This window comes from Xiphophorus maculatus, chromosome 6 (assembly GCF_002775205.1).
Source record: "Xiphophorus maculatus strain JP 163 A chromosome 6, X_maculatus-5.0-male, whole genome shotgun sequence".
Classification (NCBI taxonomy): domain Eukaryota; kingdom Metazoa; phylum Chordata; class Actinopteri; order Cyprinodontiformes; family Poeciliidae; genus Xiphophorus; species Xiphophorus maculatus.
The window spans coordinates 27428375-27449768 of record NC_036448.1 but is presented as its reverse complement, the minus strand read 5'-3'; the positions used below and the strand labels follow the sequence as shown (position 1 = coordinate 27449768).

Sequence of the window (21394 nt, the reverse complement as noted above, 5' to 3'; positions counted from 1 at the left end):
TCGAGTCACGCATGGTTTCCACAGCATAACCTTTTTTTTCCCTTTAGTCAACTTTTATTTTATTATTTACAGAACATAATGTGTCTTTTTTTTACAAAGTAAAAGCTTTAGATGCAGGTTTACTTCTCAAAGTTGTCAACAATTTGTTAAAAACTGCACTGTGTGCTGAAGCAACAACAAACACTGCTACCATTTTGCTGCCAACACTGCAAAAACACAAAATCTTATAAAGTATTTTAGTCCAGTTTCTAATGAAAATATTTTAGCACACTTGAACTGCCATGTTACTAAAATGTGCTACAGAAATAAACTTAATTTTATTTAAATGTACACATGGCCGCCTTCTTTAATTATATAATTAATTGTTAAAATGGGATGTTAGCTTAGCTTAGTTGGCTCCATTAATTAATCCTGTTTAATGTGGAGAAAATATCAAAAGACAAGATTTGAAAGTTATTTGATTTCATGTTAGTGACATTTTAATGCTCCCCCATATTCTATTTTACTTTAATTTTGTTTTGGAATGTAATTCAGTCAAGATTTTAATTTTCAAGTATCCTCAGTAGGCCTGTCACGATAACAAATCTTTCTGGACGATACGTTGTCCCAGACGTTATTGTGATAAACAGTAATATTGTTTTGAGACCATTTTCAGGTAATAATAATAATAAAATCCATAAATATCAATAAACTAAATTAATGAGCATTAAACATTGAAACTTGAAAAAATTTTAACATACAAAATAAATAAACATACAACAAAAACAACAAATAAAATAAATTCTAAAGTCTCATTAAAGAATAAAACTAGTTTTAAGTCTAGTTGAGACCAAAAAAACAAACTGACGTGTTTAATCATCCAGTTTTTGGTAGAAAGAAAAGAGGAAAGACAATAAATGATGAAAATTGAAATTGTTGTAATAATCCTACTTAAGGCTTAATCCTCAATTCTGTTGTTTATAGATTAAAATCATATCCAAGAGTCCAACGCTGCTGGAGCCAAGTCATTTATTATGGTTAGTGTTTGTGGTGTATAATCCTTATCTGAGTGCAGTTTTAACGGATTGTTTCCCCTCCAGCGCTTCGTTGAACTGGAGCTGCCATTTAGTTTGCAGTCTGAACTGGATTTTCCAGATAAACTGGAGTCGTTGTGGGTGTGTCTCGCCACACTGCCTGCAGGTTGAATAAATAAACCTTTAGAGTCCCGTTACAACAGGTGCAAGTTTATTTGTTTTATCTAACTGCAACACACATTTTCTGTTGTATTTGGCAGAGATTTACATTTTCGTTGAGAAGTGTGAAGGTCACATAAGGTGGTTGCTTGGCTCTCAGCCTTCTTTGTTACCAGATAATGAATCTCCCATTTCTCCTGTTATAAAATTTAAAAAACACATTTATGTACACAGAGAACATGTAAAATATGAGTGATTAGATGAAAATAGTAATAAGAGATGCGTGGTGCAAAGTTTTTGCTTTTTCTTCAAAGTATAGCAATTTATTAATGCATAAATAAAGAATATTGTGTTTTGGTTAAAAATATGCATTCATTATCTTGATGACTAAAGCTTTCCCTTATCAATAAGCCTTAAAAATGATGTTAAAGTTAACTTATATCTTAACTGTACAAATTTAAGTGTATGGTGGTATTTTAGGCTTACGCGAAAATAAAGTGACTAAATGTTAGTGTCTCGCTTTTAGTTAACTTCTAACTTTTCTGTGTTTTCATTTTCATCACATGCTTTCAAACATTCAACCAGCCACATAATATCTACATTTGGTTTCTAGTTTTAGTTACTAGAAGAAGCTTTACTACTTTCTCTGATTTTTAGCCTCAGGATTAGCTTTTAGAAAGCTCAAGTTAGTTCCTAATTTAAAAGTTAGCGTCAGAAGTTTTGAACTTATGAGGCCTAAGATAGCTTTTAAATCTAAATTAGCTTCCAGTTTCACCACATTGTTTAATTTCTAGCTTTGTCGTGTTATATAACCTCATTTGCTAAATTTAGCTTTTGGTTTAAGTTTGCTTATTTCTTTAACTTCTAGCTAAAATATAGATAGCTTAAGCATATGTCACTAACACAAAATTTTAATTACTTACTATATTTAGGTTAACTTTTAGCTCAAGCATATCTTTCTAGTAAACCTATGTGTCTAAAATTAGCTAAAGCTAGCTTCTGGCTTTAAATGAAAGAATAATGCTTTGTATTTGTGCTAAGTTGGTTTCCAACTTTGTTTCCAACGTCAGTTTATGATTTTAATTTAATAAAATGTTTCCAGGACTCGACGGTTTCAGAAATTATTATGGTTGGAAGAAACGATTGATTGTTTTCACTTTGAGTTTAGAGTCACTTGTCTGAACTGCCACCCTTCTCTAATGTTTTGTAAACAAATGTCATACAACGCTTCGCTTTTGCAGTTGAAACACAAATATTGGCTCTCTTTGTTTAAATGTTTTTTTCCATCTGGATTTTGCAAATGTTTGGTGAAGTTGTTACTTTCAGGCTTTGATTTTTGCAATCCCGTCTGTCCTCCAGAGCCAGGCGCGTTGGGAGTGTGTCACTTTAAGTTAAATGTCAAAGTGACGGAGAGTCAAAGCGCCACCTGTTGATCCTGTGGTGACGCTGGCGATGACTGGCTGCTACGCTGCAGCCACTCGTTCTGATTTTCTTTGCTCCCAGATGGAACCAGTTTGTAAATGTGGCTCATCAGCGTGAGTATTGGTTTGTTGGATGAGCCTGGAACATGTTGCTGCGGTGAACTCATCACAAATATGGCGGCTGCTCTCTCTCTCTCTCTCTCTCGCTCTCTTTTTATTTTCCTTTCCCTCTCTTGCTTCAATCGATTTTTTCCCCCTGCAGCCTCGAGGCAAGATGTTAACTCTAAAAGTCACGGTGTGTGAATGTGTTCTTATATTTTGCTGCATCACTTGTCTCTATAAAGTCAATTCAGTTCATTTTTTTACACCAGTTCATCATAAAATATGTTGTAACACTCACTTTCTTGTCTTTCCAGATTGTATTTCTCTATTCAGCTGTTACAGGGACGACCCGGGGGGTTAAATCAATCTTCTTGATACATAGCTAAATTCTCCTTCTATATGACATGGCAGGAAAACAAACCAAGAGGGTTGCAGGGAAATAAAAACAGACACACATTCAGCTGGAACCAGAGAGGGGAAAAAGCCTGGAGCCTCCCAGGCATTTTACTCATGCAGAGAATGTAATGAAATCTGAGCTACTCTTCCTCTCCTCCGCTCTTCATCGCTTTTCTCCACAAATATGGCAGATGAAGCAGATGTGTGTTTTGCTGATGACTCTCATGTTGATTTTTAGCATTTTCTCTCATTTTATAGGTCAGAAACACTCAGATGTGCCGTATTTATGAGACCCAGTGAGGTTTCCTGAAGTTAGTGGAGCCAAAAGTTTTTAATTTATTCACCAGTGAGTGCATACAAAACAAACATTACAGACTAACAAGCAGATATTGATATACAAAATAACAACAGCTAAAATAAAATAAACAACTATTAGGGCGATTAAAGTGAAAGCAAAAATTTAGTTATTAAAAGATGAATAATTGTTAATTTTTTTTAATCAGGGAAAACTTCACTTTAGATGTTGATATGCTTAAAAAAACAAAGTCTGGTGAAATAAATCTGTGATATTTTGGAACTGTCAACAAGGGCCACACAGAATCATTCCAAAGGCCACAAATGGCCCCTGGGCCACAGTTTGACCATCCCTGAACTAGATGTTGCTGTTGGATGCTGGGAAAAATCAGCGTTGTGGCTCACTTTTCATTTATATTCTGTGACTAACACCTTGTTTTCCTGCTCACTATTCACTGGAGCGACTATAATCACAACTAAAATGAAATTCAGACAGAGGTTGAATAAAACAAGAGATTTCTTCACTCTGAACTCCCGTCCATCACCTCAATATCCCTAAATTACCTCCCTGGACTTTATTAATTTAAGAAAAATTTGGTGCTGAAGTAGGAGGTGTTGGAAACGGTGTGTGTAGGTGGATGGTGGTTTATGGATCTTAATGGGCTCATCTAAATGTAAATGAGTGGCGAGGAGGAGACAAACTGTCTGCAGCTTGGATGGGAAAATGTTTCGCCGGGAGGCAAATCATGTTTGGCTTCAGGGTTCATTTCAGTTCTTCAGCTTGTTTTACAGCCAAGAAAGGACGATAATTCAGGTGGTTTTTACTGGATTGTGTTGGAGGGTCGTCTAGTTTTTCTTGGTTTAATGAAATATAAAAGTTTTAATGGTGAATTGAAAACAATCCAGTGTTAAAATCTTAAGTTGGGTCAAATTTTCAATGGCGGTGAAGAGACACTGAATAGTCAAGTTTGTCGCCGTGTTTCAAACAAAAGGTTGATGGAAATGTCAAATTTCAAAATAATTTCCTCAATCTTACAAAACTGCAAAAACACAAAATATTTGTTTTTTTATCTGAATATCTTAGTTTGGTCAAACTTCAAGTGTACAAATTTGAAAGCAATTTTTCAGCAGCTATGAGTTTGTATTATGTGAATAATTATTGATTTTAAAACGGTTCCAGTTTTAAGGGAAATAATCATTTGTTTTAACCAAAATCCACACACCTGCAGTTTTTGTTGAAGTTTCATAAATTTTATATTGAAAGATTGAAACTGTTGTTTTTTTTTTTTTGCTTGATTTTGTTATTTTTTCAGTTATGTTATTTATATTAATTCATTTTGTTCCCAAAATTTCTGCATAGTTTTATATTTTGGTCTGACTGATGATGTAATTTTTAAATATTAAATGATTGATGCTTTCAGTACCTGATAGTTTTTTTACTCTAAACAAATTTTCTTGATGGCTGCTTTTTACTTTTACTTGAATAAAAATATGTTAAAGTAGTGCTACTCTATGTTAAACAGACAAAAATGAAATTTTAGCCTGAATTTTTATTGTTTTTTCTAAAATACAGCAACATTGTTATTTTTCAGTGCTGCATATTTATACTACAATAGTGTTATACTTTTAAAAACACTTTTTATTCAGTTTTCCACCTGCAGTAGCTGTTTGGTTTAAACTGGCAGATGAGCCTCCAGCTGCTCTGTTAGCAGGTCAAACTGGGATTTGTGTGGTTGATTACAGCCCAGTGCTGCAGATATAACCACCCATGGTGTGTGTGTGTGTGTGTGTGTGTGTGTGTGTGTGCGTGTGTGTGTGTGTGTGTGTGTGTGTGTGTGTGTGTGTGTGTGTGTGTGTGTGTGTAAAGGAGGATTAGCTTGCTGTATTAGCCATGTCAGATACACACATGTGGCTGGCGCAGATGCTGCTGAAACTCAATCTGTACAGTAGGAGAGGCATAAGAAAAAACCCGTGGATGTACTGGAGGTTCTGGAGGTCCAAACTGGTTCAGGACCAGCCGAGCTGCAGCTTGTTGCATCTCAGGTTTCCGGTTCCAGAATATTCTGGCCTGGATCCAGGATCCGGGAGGATGATGTCCAGCTTCAGATGATATTTCAGCTGCGTTACTGACAGACTTCACATCGCCATCAACATATCATGCATAGTAATTTATTTATAGTGTCATTGCTGAAAGTAAGTGCACCCACTTTCAGTTCTGGGGGGTTTGCATTTCAAGAAATAACCGCAACAGTTTCCACATTAATTTTAATTAATTAATTACATAGATTTGATCACGTTAAACATTTTCCCATCACTTTTTAGCTGCAATTTGATGTTAATTCCAGCTTTTTTGGTGCAATAAATCAATAACAATGTATATAGACATGAGATCAATATCTATAGATAATTCATTTGATTTAATATTCAATATCTGAAATATTCAGTAGTTGGTGGCTTCAACTAACTCACTCGCTCTTTGGTTGCCTAGCAACAAACTGCTGGGTAACGAGCAGTTTCAAGTTCGGCCCAACTTTGGTTACCCAGCAACAACTTGTTCAGTAACAGCTGCAGCAGTTTCAAGTTTCCCCACCGCGCCTCATAACTGCTTAAAAATAAAAAACGACATCGTGGAGCAAAAACTTTAGATAAAACCGTGAAGGTCATGTCAAAGGTTTTTCAGGATTTCAGATTTCTGAAACAAAAGACTAATAAATATTTGATGCGTTTTTCAGGCATAAAATTGAGCCGTCCAGACTGCATAATTGACCACAACAATAATTTTGATAATGGTCATGATACTGTGAGACAAAGGTCTTATGTTTCTGAGAATGTTGTATTCTTACATCAATAAAGTCGAAATAATATGAGAAAAAAAGTTGTAATTATTCAAGAATAATAAAAAATTATAGGAAAATGATTAAAGTTGTAATATTGTACTTTGGTTTTGGTTTTATAAATAAGGAAATGCTCCATCTTTTAACACATCAACAGAAAATTATCAGTAGCAGAACTTTGAAACAATTGTACAAACGACTGAATCCATTTTAAATAATTACACACTTGCCAAACGTCCGACCTTGATCACTTTATAGAATCTTTTTTCCTCTTTCTTTAAAACTTTTTTCTCATAATTTTACAGCTTTCTTCTTGTAATACTGATGATGAACTTTGTTTAAAAAGTAACAATGTACAACTCAAACCAAAAGTAACCATTTGTTGCTCTGTACCAGATCAGAGCAAAAGCTAATTTGTATCTGCAGTACCTTGACAAGTAATACTTCCTCTTTATTCTGCTAACATATCAATGTTTTTTTAAATACAATCTTTGTCTTTTCTTTGGCGATGTCTCTCCTTACAAACTCAGTCGTCATCAGGTAAACTCAGATCTTGGTAAATGATGGATTTTGTGGCGTTTCACACCCAGTTACTGTGGTTGTATTTGGCTGGTTTAGCAGTTACACCCCTAAATTACACGTTTCTGCTTCCAAACCAGGTTCAGTCCTCTCTCAACTTTTTAAAAAAATCAACTGTTCCTCTCTGCGTCGCCCTGCTGAGCTGCAAAAACATTCTGCTCCTATTAGTCATTTATATTGTCTTTTTCCTTTTGCTTAAAGCTGAAAGAAAAGCTATGAAGAAAAACTAAAGGCTTCACGCTGAAATATTAGAAGTTCAGCGGGACTTTGTCTCACCCAATTATTCAACTCAAACTGGCTCAGTTCCAACAGAAAGAGACGTCTACTGTTTCTTTCAGTTGTGTTTTTAATCATCTGAGCTTTTGAACCTCCTCTCTGCTTGGAGACGAACTTTTCTTCTTTCAGAAAGAGCTGCTGTTAATGCAGCTGCAGCAAAGTTTGACTTGGGACGAATCCTGCAGCGTAAGAGGCGGTACATCGACGTTAAAGGGGAAGTTTTTTTTGCACGTTTTTATACCTCATTTTTGGTCTCAACTGATTCTAAAAACAGCCTAAGCTTTAAAATAAGAACACTGCTGTTTTTTTGTCGTCCGGAAAACGAGCCGTTTCAAAAACCTCCCGATTGTTGAGCCACATTCCAGGTGCACTGCGCCGTTACCTAGCAACCCCTGTTAGGTCCTGTCTGTTACCTAGCAACACAAGCAGAACTCCAACACATTTGGTCTGCTGGTTTTACCACAGTATGTGCTGTAGAAAGTGTTTTGTTGTTGACTTGCCATCCAGAAACCACTTGCTGCAATCTTGTTAGCTGTGCAGGAGGCTCCACTTCTACTTTTCAAAGATGCGCAGTTGTATAATTGCGTAGCCATTTTCATGTCTGAGTGTAAACGTTGCGTTGGGAGTGGGAGGCGTGGCCAGCAGCAGCTTTTTTGGATTTAAAGTGACAAGATGCCCTACAACAACTGAATCTGATTATCAAAGAATGATTTTGTACAAATGATGTTATCAATCAATCAATCAATCAATCAATCAAGTTTGTTTCAGCTTCAAATCACTTCAAAGTGCCTTACATCATAAGAGCACAAAAATACTAAGTCATAAAAAACAACATACAGTCAACAATTGAAAAAACCAATAAAAACATTACGCTACCATAATAATCTTTACACATCAAATAAGTTGCATTTATTATTGTTCAAAAGCAAATTTATTCTAAAGTAACTCGGTGTTTCAACTGTTTTGCAGTTTTCTGGAAGTTTGTTCCGATTTGTGGTTCATAGACACTGAATGAGCAATGAACATATTTTGTATAACCAATATATACTGTATATATCTTAATCTGTTAAAAGAAACATTGGTTACCTTTAATCAGAGGTGGGCAGAGTGTCTAACATTTGTACTGAAGTAAGATTAGTGATATTTTAACATATTTTTTTGCGTAAAGTGCAAACAGTTCATGCAGTTAAAAGTTTGCACTCTGCAGCAGGAGTTTTAGAGATCAGCTCGACTCAGATTGAAACCACATTGTTGCAGCAGCACACGCTGGTATTTCCTCCCTGTCAGAGCGCTGGGATGCTGGGTGGAGCCCCGACGGGGGAATGCGAGCGCCTTGCCAAGCAGCACTGCAGCTGACTCTGGTTCAGCACATGGATGGAAATACCGCCGCTGCTCCCTCCATGCCAGGCGGGAGACAGCTGTGCTGCTCTGGAAACGAACACCAACACTCAGTGACTCCCAGCTCCGAGACAAAACGCAGCATCTCTGAGGACTCAAACCGTCTTCTTATTTCATTTTTAGCACTTTACTATGGAGCAGAAACATTGATTCATGCTTCTGAGGGAATAAAGTGTTAGTTGGATTTAGTATGAGCAACAGAGGGCAGACATTCTGTTAAATGTTTTAAGTAATAAATGTTTATTTAGAAAAGTAATATTGGTTGTTTATAGGGCTGGACAACATATCAAAAACAGTATATTGCTAGATCAATAAATCACATGATAAATTAGAATGAGCTCTATCATTTGCCTGATTTGTCATTTTTTCTTTTTCTCTCTCTTTTGGTCTCAACTTGAAGGACAATTTAGTTTACAGATTTCTTAATCTATTTTATTTGTTGTTTCTGTTCTGTTTGTTTATTCTGGATATTTAAAAATGTTTTCCAGTTCCAGTGTTAAATGTACAGTTGGATCTAGAGTTTAGTGGTCTTTGAGAATGTGTTCTTCCATTATTATGCCATTATTATGACTTTAAAAGTCTCAAAACAATAGAATTTGTTATTGTGACAGGTCTGTATATCACAATAAACGCGTAATCAATATCGTAGATAATACATCTGATATAATATTCAAAATGTAGAATATTCAGTAAACTCTGATTCAGAACCGCACAGCATTCTGGGAGATGTAGGCAGAAGAAAGACTTTAGTCACTCAACCTCTCATTCTTTCTCTCATCACTCTTTGGTTACCTAGCAACTCACTCATTCTTTGGTTACCTAGCAACAACCTGTTGAGTAACTTGTGCAGCAGCAGTTTCAGGTTTTGCCACCATGCCTCATAACTGCATAAAAATTAAAACACCAACCTAAAGTCAAAAAGTGAATATAACAGGAAAGGTCATGACTCCAGTTTGGCCGAGTTCTAGTGTAAATATGTCTGTAAGGTTACAAGAAGCTTTAAAGCAACATGTAGGAGCTTGTTTCAAATCAATAACTCCTTATTATTGATGAAAAAGTTCTAGTTTCACTGGAAGATTACTTCATTTATGGAAAATAATTTAACATATTTATGTTATTACATATCCAATAAGTAAGGAAAATTGTTTATTTTTTAAATGTAACCGATAAATTAAACCAGAAAGATAGAAATAAGAAGCACAATATGTTGTCATGGTGATGAACAGAGAAAAATTAACCCAAAATCCAGAAGCTTTGAGCTTCAGAGGACCTGTAGAAGTGGAGAGTCGTCCTCAGATGCCAACTAAACCCTGTAGCCGCGATCGGTTTGGCCTCCATCCTTCACTTCCTGTCTCCATCTAACTCTGTTTGATGGTTTTATGCAACCAGTGGATTATACTGTGTTTGTGTGGGGTGTGTGTGTGTGTGTGAGAGAGAGAGAGAGTTTAATCTGCAGGAATTATGGTAATTTGTGCTGAGAGACTGTGGGCAGCTGTGATTATGGGGCAGTGGTGTTTAGTGAAATCAAATCCTCGGATTTCGTTGAAGCGTTGGCGGCGCTGCCATCACTCATGATCGCTTTAACCTGCCGCTTTATTAACCCAGTTAAAATAACACTCATTCTGGGCTTCACTGCTGGACCAATCTGATAGAAAAGCTCCATTATGGGGAAAAAGCAGCAGTAATGTCTTTCCACACTCTGATTTTGCACTTTTGACCTGCTAAACTTTGGCTTACTGACCTCTCACCCGCTGATTGGCACATTTTGTGTCTAAATTTTGTTCTTTATTCAATAAAAACAGAAGCTAATCCTGTATTTCTGCTGTTGCGTGTAAGTAACATGTATGAAAAGGTTTTATTTTACTATGTAAAATTCTAATTTTGCACATTTTTGTACTTCCATTTGGGTTTTTGCTGCTTATAAAAGCAGGCCAAGCACTTAAAAAAAATTCACCCAGCTGTTCTTTTTGTCCGTAAGTTCTGGAAAATGACCCGTTTCTAAAACCTTATAGATTGGCAGGCACTGCCCCTCACCTAGCAACCCCAGCCAAGTCCAGCCTGTTACCGAGCAACCTCAGCAGCATTCTGCCTGTCTCCTAGCAACCCAAGCTGAGCTCCAACACATTTGATCAGCTGGTTTTACCGATGTATGCGCTGTACAATGGCTGCTGGAGTGTTTTGTTGGTGACTTCCCAGCCAGAAACCACTTGCTGTGTTATTGGTGGTTGTGCAGGAGGCTCCACTGCTGCTTTTCAAAGCCATATATATATATGTATTGTATAATTGTGTGTCTGTTTTTCATTTATTTTCATTTGTGAGTGTTCAAAATAGGCAGAACTGAGCAGAGTAAAATCTCATTAAGAATTTTTTTGTCCAAAAAATAATGTGACCATAGACGTATCCTAAGCTGTTCAACGAAGCGTAATGGGTCACCTTTAAAAGCTTAATTTGCTGATCTGCTGAAGGACTGAGCTCCAGTCTCTGCTGCGTTGTAGGATTCCTGGTGAACACAGCTGCTCCGGCGCTTTGCTACCCCCCTGAGATCCACACTCAGCTTCACCGACAGCCACAGTCTGGGTCACTGCTTCCTCCTCCTTCTCTCCCTCCTCATCCTTTTCTTCACATTGCAGCTGGCGGATGTAATTGAAATGAGGAGGAAGCATTTTCTTTGGCATGCATTGACACCAATGATGTGGACTCATCACCTATGGCTGTTTATATTTAGTTTTTAGGGTTATTGATATTCATGCGGTTTTGCAGCTTCGTACTCACACATATCTGGGACAGAAATATTCGGCTCCACAACTTTTCTGCTAAGTTGTAGAGAGATGTTTTGTGTTTTTCTGGGCACCAGAGAGTTTTTTCCTGAATGTGTCTAAATTGTTTCTGTCTCTTACCTCAGAGCCAAACCCTCAGACCACAAACTGCCAACAACGGAGCGACGTCCAAAATCATCCCTCTTATCATTTGAAATTATGGTTGGGCTGTTTTCTATGAATTTCTTTGTTTCTAAATACCAATTTTTTCCCTACTTCACAGTTGGAAAGGTTTTTCTTTGGAAAGATTTAGAACAAAGGAAAACTGTTTTGAGGACATTACTTTCTAGCTAACCAGTTTAGCTCGCTAGCTATCCTAATCTAATTGTTAAAATTTAGCATTTAGCAGGCTTCAATTTCTCTTGCCACTCTTCAAAATGGCTAACAGCCATCTTTTTCTCTACACCACTTTTTGAAATGGCCTGCTAGCTATTTCAAGTAGCTTGCTTTACCAATCTAATGGCAGAAACAGGAAAGCATGTCTTTATTATAAAGCAGTATTTGGTCGAAGCCCTGTGAAACACTCAGCCTCCGTTGACAACGCAGCACTTTGTTGGTTATCGACAGGCGGAGAGGTCTGCGCTGAACCGACCCCCATCAGATCTTTCCCATGATTGGCTGCGTTCTCTCTTCACCTGCCAGCTCCAATTAGGTTCAATCCTTCATTCACTTAAAGAGCTTTTAACTGATTCCTTTCTCCACCACAGATGATGTGGAGATTATAGGTAAAAAGGTCAGCAGCTAAATTGAGAACCACTTGTCTGTGTTTGTGTTTGGGTTGGGCTGAACTGATACCTTCATCACCTTCTGTTATTTATATTCAGGCCTGGAAAGACGAAGCAGGGAGAGGAAATGGATGGATTGGTGGATCTGAATAGCATTTAATCTGTTTGAGGACTTGGACTGGGCCAGTGCAACATTGTATTGTTGGTGACCAAGCTTCAGTAGGCCTCAAATTTTACTGCAGAATATTTTGATACGCAGAAGGATTCATGGTCGACTCAAAAACACAAGGATCCAAAGTACCCAGGTCTTCTGGGTGAAAAATCATCCCTTCACCTCGATGTTTGAAAGTGGGTAAAACATCTCCACTTTCAGTCTGGAGGACATTGTGCTTTCTTCTGATGCAACCTTGATATTCAAAGTCAAACTTTTTATATCTTCCTGTCATGAACAGTAATATTTAATTTCTTAGAGAGGCCTGTGGAGTCTGAGATGGAGCTGTTGGGCTGCAGGTTAATTTTTCTGAGCATTGGATTCACTGACCTTTGCCTCCTGAGAGGATTGGCAGCTGTCTGTGAAATCACTAGACCAGGATCATGAATGTTCTTAAAGGGCCGGTTGTGCCAGAATGTATTGATAAAACAGTTCACAAACTGTTAAAATATCAATATCAATTAATTCTTAAAATTAGATAATATTGTTGATCATCTTTTCAGTCCCTCCAGGATTTCATGATTCTTTTTGTGATTTTTTTGTGGTTGTGGTACTAATTTGGAAATATTTACAATATTTGTGCTTATTTATGTTGGTAAATGCGACTTTTTATTACTCTTGGTACAGATCATGGGCTATTACCTGATATCCATTAAGGCTGAGGCAGCTGTTTAGTACAAGAAAGAACATTTTTGATAATTTTTGAGAAAAATCTACAAAAAACTCTCAATTATGTATTGGCTCAAAAAATTTGGGGGATTTGCTGATTTTGCGTAAATTTCCACGAGAAATATCAAGAAACTGGAGGGACTGATTGATACAATTTGGCAGCATACAGATAAAAACTGCCCTGATTTGATTGATAACATGATGTTTAAGCACATTTAGTGTTTAGTCTAGAATCTAGAGGGCCACATAAAAATCTTTGGCGGGCCGGATTTGGCCCACAGGTCTTGAGTTCGACACGTGTGCAGTAGATGACCAGTATTTGCGGTTTTCTGAAGGCGGAGTTTCAGAAAGAGTAGAGATCTTAAAGAGACAGAGTCCCAATTTCAATGTATTTAATTACAAAATCAAATTTCTTTTAGGTCATATTTGATATATGTACCACTTTAATGATGGAAGGTAACATGATTACTGGATTATGCTATAAAATATGCCTGGAAAACACAAAATAAATATATGAAGATCAGATAATCAGTACATCTGATCCGCAGCACCTGGTTGTTGTTTTTACTTTTTCAGCTTAAGTACACACAGAAACCAAGCAATGTCTTGTTTGACTTATCATTTTTGGCAGTATTCAGATTTTCTGCAGATTGAAGTTTTTATTGAAACTCTGCGTCCGGTGTTTTTTTTTAGAGAAGGTCAATCCAGGGGGAAAAGCTAGCATTGAAATATTTTGGCTGATTTTAACCATGAACGTTATTTTCAGTGAACAGAACCGGGTTTTTGAAGGGAACCAGATTGAAACGCCTTTCAGTCCGGTCAGGACAGATGAGAACCCGGGTCAGGGGTGAGGTTGTAAAGCAGTCGGTTTGTTTGGGTGATTTATGTGTTTGTCAGGAGTCTAACTGTCACCGTCTCAGCCCTGAAGGTAAATATCATCGGACTGACAGCCGGCTCGGCTTTAAGCACAGGTGCAGGCCTGCTGTTTGCATGTGGGTGTCGGACATCAGTATCAAAGGTTGTCCTGGCCTATTTCGGGAATTTTATTTGACTGTTGAAGCTCAGATTTTATCCCTCGTCCTTTCAGACTTGATCTGAATTTCTCACTGCTTTCTTCTCCATTTCTGATCTATTTCTGGAATATTTAGAGTAGGAAAGTTTCCGGCTCCCACCTTTTGTGATAAAACTCCATCTGCATCCTGGTGTGATATCTGGATCAGGAAAAGTTCATGTAAATGAAGGTAGACACACAGGAGAACGCATCAGGACAGTTTTCGCTCACTGAAAGGTCAGCTAACCCCACCTGTAAGCTGCAAACAAAAACTGAGCTGCCCTTATTTGCATGCAGAGATCAGATCTCAGTGAGGGAACAGCCAAACCGGCAGCAGAGCATTTTAACATCCGGGGGAAGTCGGTGTTCAGTGCAGGCTAATTCCAGATTAAGTTCCTCTTTTCTCTCCCCTTATAGATGGATAATAGTTTATAGATATGTTATACATGCATCTATAAACACTTTAACATAAAGAAGGAGACTATATGCTAAAAAAATTATATTTACAAATGCATATTGTGCTTACAGGGTAGTATGAAATGTTTAGAATAACAGCTTCAGATAAGTGAGCAGACTCACTATTTGGCAAGAACCGGTAGATTATGTCTTCTTCCCACTGTTAATTAATGCATAATAAACAGTTATTAATGATTTGTAAAGTGCTTAGAGATGAATTAATATATATATATAAACTATTTATTAGCCACCTATAAGTTTTCATTTAGGATAATAATAGCAAAGTGTTTTTGCATCACTGGCTAAAGAATTAGCAGCGCTAACTGTAAAGCAGCAATCGTAAACATTAGTTCTATTAGCTAAGGCTAAGGCTAACTCTAAGGTTACCTTCAATTCAAATGACAAATGCTTTGAAAAACTACAACCTTAAAGCACCGATTTGATATTGACATATTTTACATGCTCTATAATGTTCATTCTTGTCTGTATTTTTTGTTCTTGAACGTTTCTTGTTCAGAATAAATTTCTTGGGAGGGGGGCGTCTTCAACCTCTTCAAAATAAGAGCATGAATATAAACTCTTAACTAATTGAACAAATTTCTAAAAGTCGATAATCAAAACTTCAACACAGATGTCAAACGTTATTCACTTGAAAAGCTACGAAGCAGTCAACTAAATTGGTGCTGAAAAAGTATTTTGAGGATGAAAACCATGTTGCATTTTCATAGAATTCCTGTAAAATATATTAAGGTTTGTGGTTATAACTTGACAGAACGTAAAAATGGTTGAAATACTTTGGAAGCACACCATATTTTTCACATTAAAAGTGGGATAAACTTCATAATAATCCTTATTTTTACATCTTAAACAGCCGTCCTCTAACCAGGGGTGTGTCTGGTTTCTAGATCCTCTGTAAAAGTCATTTTAATTCAACCCATGTTGTAATCTTATATAATAGACACACGACACTGCTGGAATAAGTGACCCCATGACCCAGATTTTCCACAGTGAAGAGCTGCGCTCGCATCACAAGTCTCTCGGCTCGATGAGGGGACTTTTCTCGGACATGTAGGTCAGTCAGCCGAGCCCCCGCGTCACGAGGAAACCGATGTTCGAATTGTTGCGGGACGGGTCCGTCTCTCACTGCCTCTGCCTCCCTCTTTCCTTTGGAGTGTCTGTTTTTGTTTCAAACGCAGGAAGTGAGATCACCCCGCTGGATTTGTTCTTGATTTAAGATGACTTCATTAGTTTGGTCGATCTCCCCTGAGCTTCTTAGCGTTGAATCTGGGAAATGTTTGGATTCTTTGTTGAGTTTCAGTAAAATGTGGAACCAAAAAAACTTCTGGATGACTTTGCACTCATGAGGAAATGTCGATACAGAACATGTTACGATCAATAAAACGAGGGGAAAACTTAAGTTTAAGTTATTACGTCTCAGTTTTCAATAGTAGACAGCATTGTCTGCACCAACAATCAACAAATACATAAAATATATTAAAATGCCAAAGAATTAAAATGAATAACAATGTAATGAACGCTAAAGACACTAAGTTATTAATGTAATGGCTCAAAATTAAGATTAGGAATCTCATAATCTCATACTCTAGTAACATTTTTGGATATTTAATCATTTTTTTCAGGACAAATAAGTTTCAGTTTCAAGAATTTTGCAACTTTTGTATGAATTTAAACTTTTATCCAACATTTTTGTTCTGGAGAAGCCCAAGAGTTGCTTGTACACTTTGATATTTTTTACTTTTAGTTAAAGAAATAAAAATTAACTGTTTTTTAGCAGGCTTCTGGTTCTGAAGAACCTAAAGATCCGATTTAAAACTGGTTCACCTCATGGGTTTATTGGCCTTTTTGTTGGTGATTAATTTTTCTGAAATTCTAAAGTTGATTTCCCACCTGATAGTCTGGTGCACTAGCACATTTGTTTTGGTTGTACTTACCCAGAATGCTTTGAGCTGCAGTACACTTAAATTTACATATGCATTCGAACCACACCAGAGTTCACTTTAATCAAACCGAGACCGAGGTTTGTAGAAGGATCAGAGTTTGCTTTTTTTGGTCCGCCTCAGAGTTTGAAATGAACCGGACTTTCTAGGTAAACACACTAAAGTTCAATTAAAGCTTATTAAACCGGGTTGGTGTGAATTCGCCCGTAATGTCTGTTAGAGTCCTGTGATGCTAGTGTCTTGGGAACAGATCTAAAACTGAGCTCAAAGATTACTGGGCTGAGAACACAGCCTGGTGGGACACCCACTAGGAATCAAGCTCCTTGTAGACTGTTGCTAAAAAATCTTGTGAACTAGAAACTAGCACTAAAGTAGCTAGTTTGTTAAATCTACATCCAGTCTCTTCTTAGCTTTGTAGGCAGGTTAGAGTTCCATTTTTTTGGTCGGCATCAGAGTTTGATTTTGTTTTCACATCTCCCCAAACAAACTAGACCAAGCAGTGCTGGTGTGAAATTAGAGGTGGGTGAAATGGAGTTAAAGTTTTGTCGTAATATTTTGTGGTACCTTTGTGATGACGATAAAAGCGACAAGAGGAACTATTTATTGTCATTTTTAGGTAACTTTAAGACTCCAGTCAACGTAAAGAAATGTAATTTGTATTACTAACCTGCACACAGTTTCTGCATTAATCAAATTTTCATATTTATTGGTGTTTATTGAACAAACAGTAGAGAAAGTAGTAAAACTACCAACCCCAACAATGTGAACAGTTTCAGGGTGTACAGACACCATTAATTGGAATTTATCATAACAAAGAAAAATCAAAATTGTTATCTTCAAGATCTCTGAATGATAAATAAATGCCTACCCCTTAGTGAAATCACCATGAATACGGTTGTGTTCTGGTTTAAAGTTGAGCTAAAAAGCGGCCAATGTCTAAAGAAAAAGAGAAAAGTATGAATCTAAAAAAAATCTGTTGCCTTTAAGCTTCTTTGCCATACTTTATGTTGAACATTTAGAGAAAACCGCCCATAAAAGTCAAACTTCCTTCACTTTGATGCAGAAATGTTGCGGTCGCTCATGTGAAATAGCAGTTAAAGTGGTTGATCTTGACGTATTTGTCACTGTCTGCTTGAGTTCAGCTGTCAGACAGATGTCTTCTCTGTTCTTCGGTCGGTTCAGACCATTAAAACCAGCAGAAAAAAGTCCCTATTCAGTTCTACGTTTGCATCCATCAGCCTAACGATACCATGGATTACGCTTCTCCTCGGCCTGGTTGGCGGTTATTGAGCAAACAAAGAGACGGGAATCAAACTTCCCGAGGGTGTGTGCATCCTGATCGCCTCCCTGTGAAGTCGACCAACAAACAAACTAATTTGTTTGCTTTGCTGATGTCGCCGGGCGGCGTGTTTGGGCAGGCGGAGCTTTTTATTTTAGCCTAACACACAACACTTTGAACTCAGGGTCGGTGAAGCAGCTGCCAGCAAATCGGCTGCAAAATGTGCATGTGGGCGTGCAGGAGAGAGAGTGTGCACATGTGCATTCGTGTTAGCAACAAAGGCAGCAGCGAAATATCAGGAAACACCTTCAGCCTTTTGTCTTCAGAGCAGCTGGAGCCGCTCCTCTCGCTAACCAATGAGCTGCTTCTCGCTGAGTGTGTGTTTAATTAGGAGGGTGGGCGTGTGTGTGTGTGTGTGTCGATGGGGAATGCGCAACCTGTGTTTTCACGAGATGCGAGGAAAGTTGTTGTTCTTTTTTTAACTCCTAATCACTCTCACAGTTATGCATGGTGAGTAATTTTCAATCTGCTTTATGAAAGTTTTAAAAGAAATTTCATTAAAATTACTGCGTTTTTTTTCTTTCTTGTTGCTCTTATGTCTTTCACGTTTCTCAAAGTTTCAGCCTCTGTGTTTTTACCCGCGCCGGGTTTATTTTGTGTCTTTTTTTCTGTGATGTCATGCTGCCCTGCTGACCCTGTTTTTAGAGCTGCAGGATGATCCTCGCAGCTGTTTCTGGATAAACAGAGGATGTAAGTGCAGCGTGCTGACGTAGGCGTGTGGAAACCCCTCACTGAGAAGGATTTCACCCGCAGTTTCAACTCCTTAAAACGGCTCCATTTAAACTATTCAGAAGCAGTAGCACTTTACTGAAAGGGGAACAAATAAAAGCAGCTGTTTGACCCAGTTTTCTGTGTATTTGTAGCTACTGTCTACATTAAAAATCTTTGTCTATATTCCACTAATGTTGAAAAAATACAAATTTGCAATTGCAGTGTTTCCATTAAACAGGAAATTAAATTATATGATAAAAATCCTGTTTTGGGGAAATTATAGTCGGTCATTTTACAGAAGAGCCTTGCATTCAACACTTTGTAAGGCCACACATATTTTTACAAACTGTGTAATATTAAGAGCTGCACAAAACAGCAAAAACAAACTACAACCCACAAAGAACACAACTTCCTGTTGTCTTCTTTGGCGTTTCTGCCAGTAGTAACATCCAGCTGTTGATCATGTGACTTGTTTGATGCGAAAACAGTGTTTTGATACGGCTGAGAAACCACCTAATCCAAAAACTGTTTATCAGAAACATTTGTTTTTTTCAACATTTGCGCGTTTCCATGAAGCAAATTAATTTTCGTGACTTAGATTTGCACAACTTTATGGTTAATATAAATGCAGCAAGTGACAAAGATCATTTACTAGAATCAATGTCAGATTGTTACAATATTGTGATTTAGTCTGGACGTTATCAGACCGAGTCTCCTCAGTTTTGTAACTTAAGAAATAAAAAAAAGTAAATGAAGGTGGGTACAGGTTGCCATGGAAACGCTTTTCAATTGTAGCGATTCAGAGCTGTTAAATTGAGCAAAGGTCAACGTATTCCCCAGTCTGATTCCACACTCTGGCTGTTCTTGTTTTTTGCGACTGGAAATGGCTACGTTTAAGTCTGATGTTTTTGGGTTTTTGTTTTTTTTTGCTGAATCCGGTTTATTTTATTTTTTTTGTGTGGTCAGTGACTTGAAACAGAAAACCCAGAAGTTATTGAGATAAATAATATTGTTGTTTTTACACCGTTTTGAAGTAATATAATGGTAAGAATGGCACAGTAATGCAAGAACACATTCTCAAAGAAGAATAAACTTTAAATGCTAAAGAGAATTTAACACCAGAACTGGAAGATATTTTTAATATGCAAGATAAATAAGTAAAACAACAGAAACAATAAATGAAACTCATTATTTAAAAACTTTCTTTGAGACCAAATCACAAATTGAAGACTTTTGTCATCCAGTTTTTGGTAGAAAAGAGAAAAACAATAAACTATGCCAATGGAAATAATTAAGCTTGTCTTATGCGATTAATTGATTTTATTGATTATTGTTACAGGCCTAGGCCATAGCAACAGGTGGGGAAGGGGGAAGAAAACCTGAGTCTTTCTCTGACTTATTTAATAAAAACTTTACCAATGGTTTGTTTGCCTGGAAAATTTTGTGGTATCTGAAAATTATTTGTTTTGAACCATAAATTTACACTGAAAACCAGAGACTCTGGTTTTATGTAAATATTAAAACTGCTTCTCCAGCCAACCAAACAGATTAATTTGAGCAGAAACGTCAGTTCCTCTGGTTTCATTCATGTTATTCATCAGCTGCCATGTTTCATGCTGGACTTAATGGATTCTATCTGCTCGTTAATGAACTGACCGCTCTAATAAAGCCGCACGTTGCAGACAGATTCATTTCCTCGCTGCTTCATGAGGTCAAACCCAAACCGAGACGCTAACTTCTCCATCCTCACCTTCGTACTGGAGCCCGGGTTAACTGTTCCGATTCTCCAGATGTGAGCCGTAAATCATTTGAAGTCAGGATTACAGTCCAGCTTTCGTACCGTATTTACGATTGCGTAAATATGGCATGAGAAATTATGGTTACATGTTTCGGTGTTAAACTTTATGGTCTAAACGTGGCGCTTTAATACCTGGGTTAGACTCTGGGTTGTGTGTCTCTGTTGTTCTTGGGAAACAAATTTTAACTTAAAAAAAAACAGCTAAAAATCAAATTTCCGGTTTTTGAGCGATTCTTGATTCTCGTTCGTCTGAAATGTGACAAACAGTCTCTATCTGAGCTGTTTTCTTCTGCCTGTGTGGCTTTCAGTCCTGACTCAGCTTGTTGTTTCTCTAAACACCTGCTGCTTCCAACCGCCATCGGACCCTGGGGTGTGTTTGTGTTTTCCTTTCCCTCGTTCCTCAGGGAGTCCTTGGGTGTTTCCTCCAGACTCCTGTGGGACTTAAATTATACTTTTTATGTGAGAAACCTCACTTTTTCCTTCTCGTTAGTGTTAATTGACTCTGAAATGATTAAGCCTCACAATTAGCAATAAATCAATTAATTGCACTATAAATTAAAATTAGATCCAGTGGTAGTTTGTTTGCACTACCTGCCACTTAGCCTGTATTATAGCTGTACTACTTTGGCTACAGTGACTTAATAATCCAATTTTATTATTGTTGTTTTCTTTATTTTTTTATATTTAAAAGGTTTTCCAGTGCCAGTGTTAAATAGTTTTTAGAAATTAAAGATTTTTTTTATCTGAAAATGGTTTCAAAATGACTGTTATTGTGTAACACAATAATTTTGAATTCTGACAAGCCTAGAAATTATAAATAAGTATACATTTTTGTAAAAAATAAAATGGGGAAATATAGAAAAAGTACTTATTGTTGCTTTTGACAATGCTTTTCATATTTCAGAAGAGAAGTTTTAGATTTGTTTGGCATGCCACCATATAAATCTTGGTTTTCGTTTTCAGAAACTAACCCGCTTTAAGATGTCACACTGTGCAAGCTCAATAAAATAACATTTTTATTACAGTAATTCCTTTCCTGCTGTAAGATGCAAGATTTTTTTTGCCACAGCAGGATCCCGTCACAAACATCCCGCAGAGATAGCAGGCTCTGCTGTGGAGGCTCCATTTATTGGATCCAGGCTGTAAAAGGATGGATGGAAATGCAGGCTCAGGTTTTTAAATGTTTCA

The 21394-nt window shown here is 37.2% G+C and overlaps 1 protein-coding gene across 8 annotated transcripts in view; it reads left to right on the top strand.

The window, feature by feature from the left end:
- Window positions 1-21394, top strand: part of dip2c (disco interacting protein 2 homolog C) — a 162300-nt gene that overhangs the window by 57401 nt on the left and 83505 nt on the right. Inside the window, exon 1 of one of the 8 annotated variants that reach the window (XM_023334752.1) lies at window positions 18058-18147. The exons of the other annotated variants lie outside the window; for them this stretch is intronic. Within the exon in view, the coding sequence (XP_023190520.1) occupies window positions 18141-18147 (7 nt within the window). The 5' untranslated portion in view covers window positions 18058-18140. Of the gene's footprint in view, window positions 1-18057; window positions 18148-21394 lie in introns of those variants that run through there. 8 annotated transcript variants of the gene reach the window in all.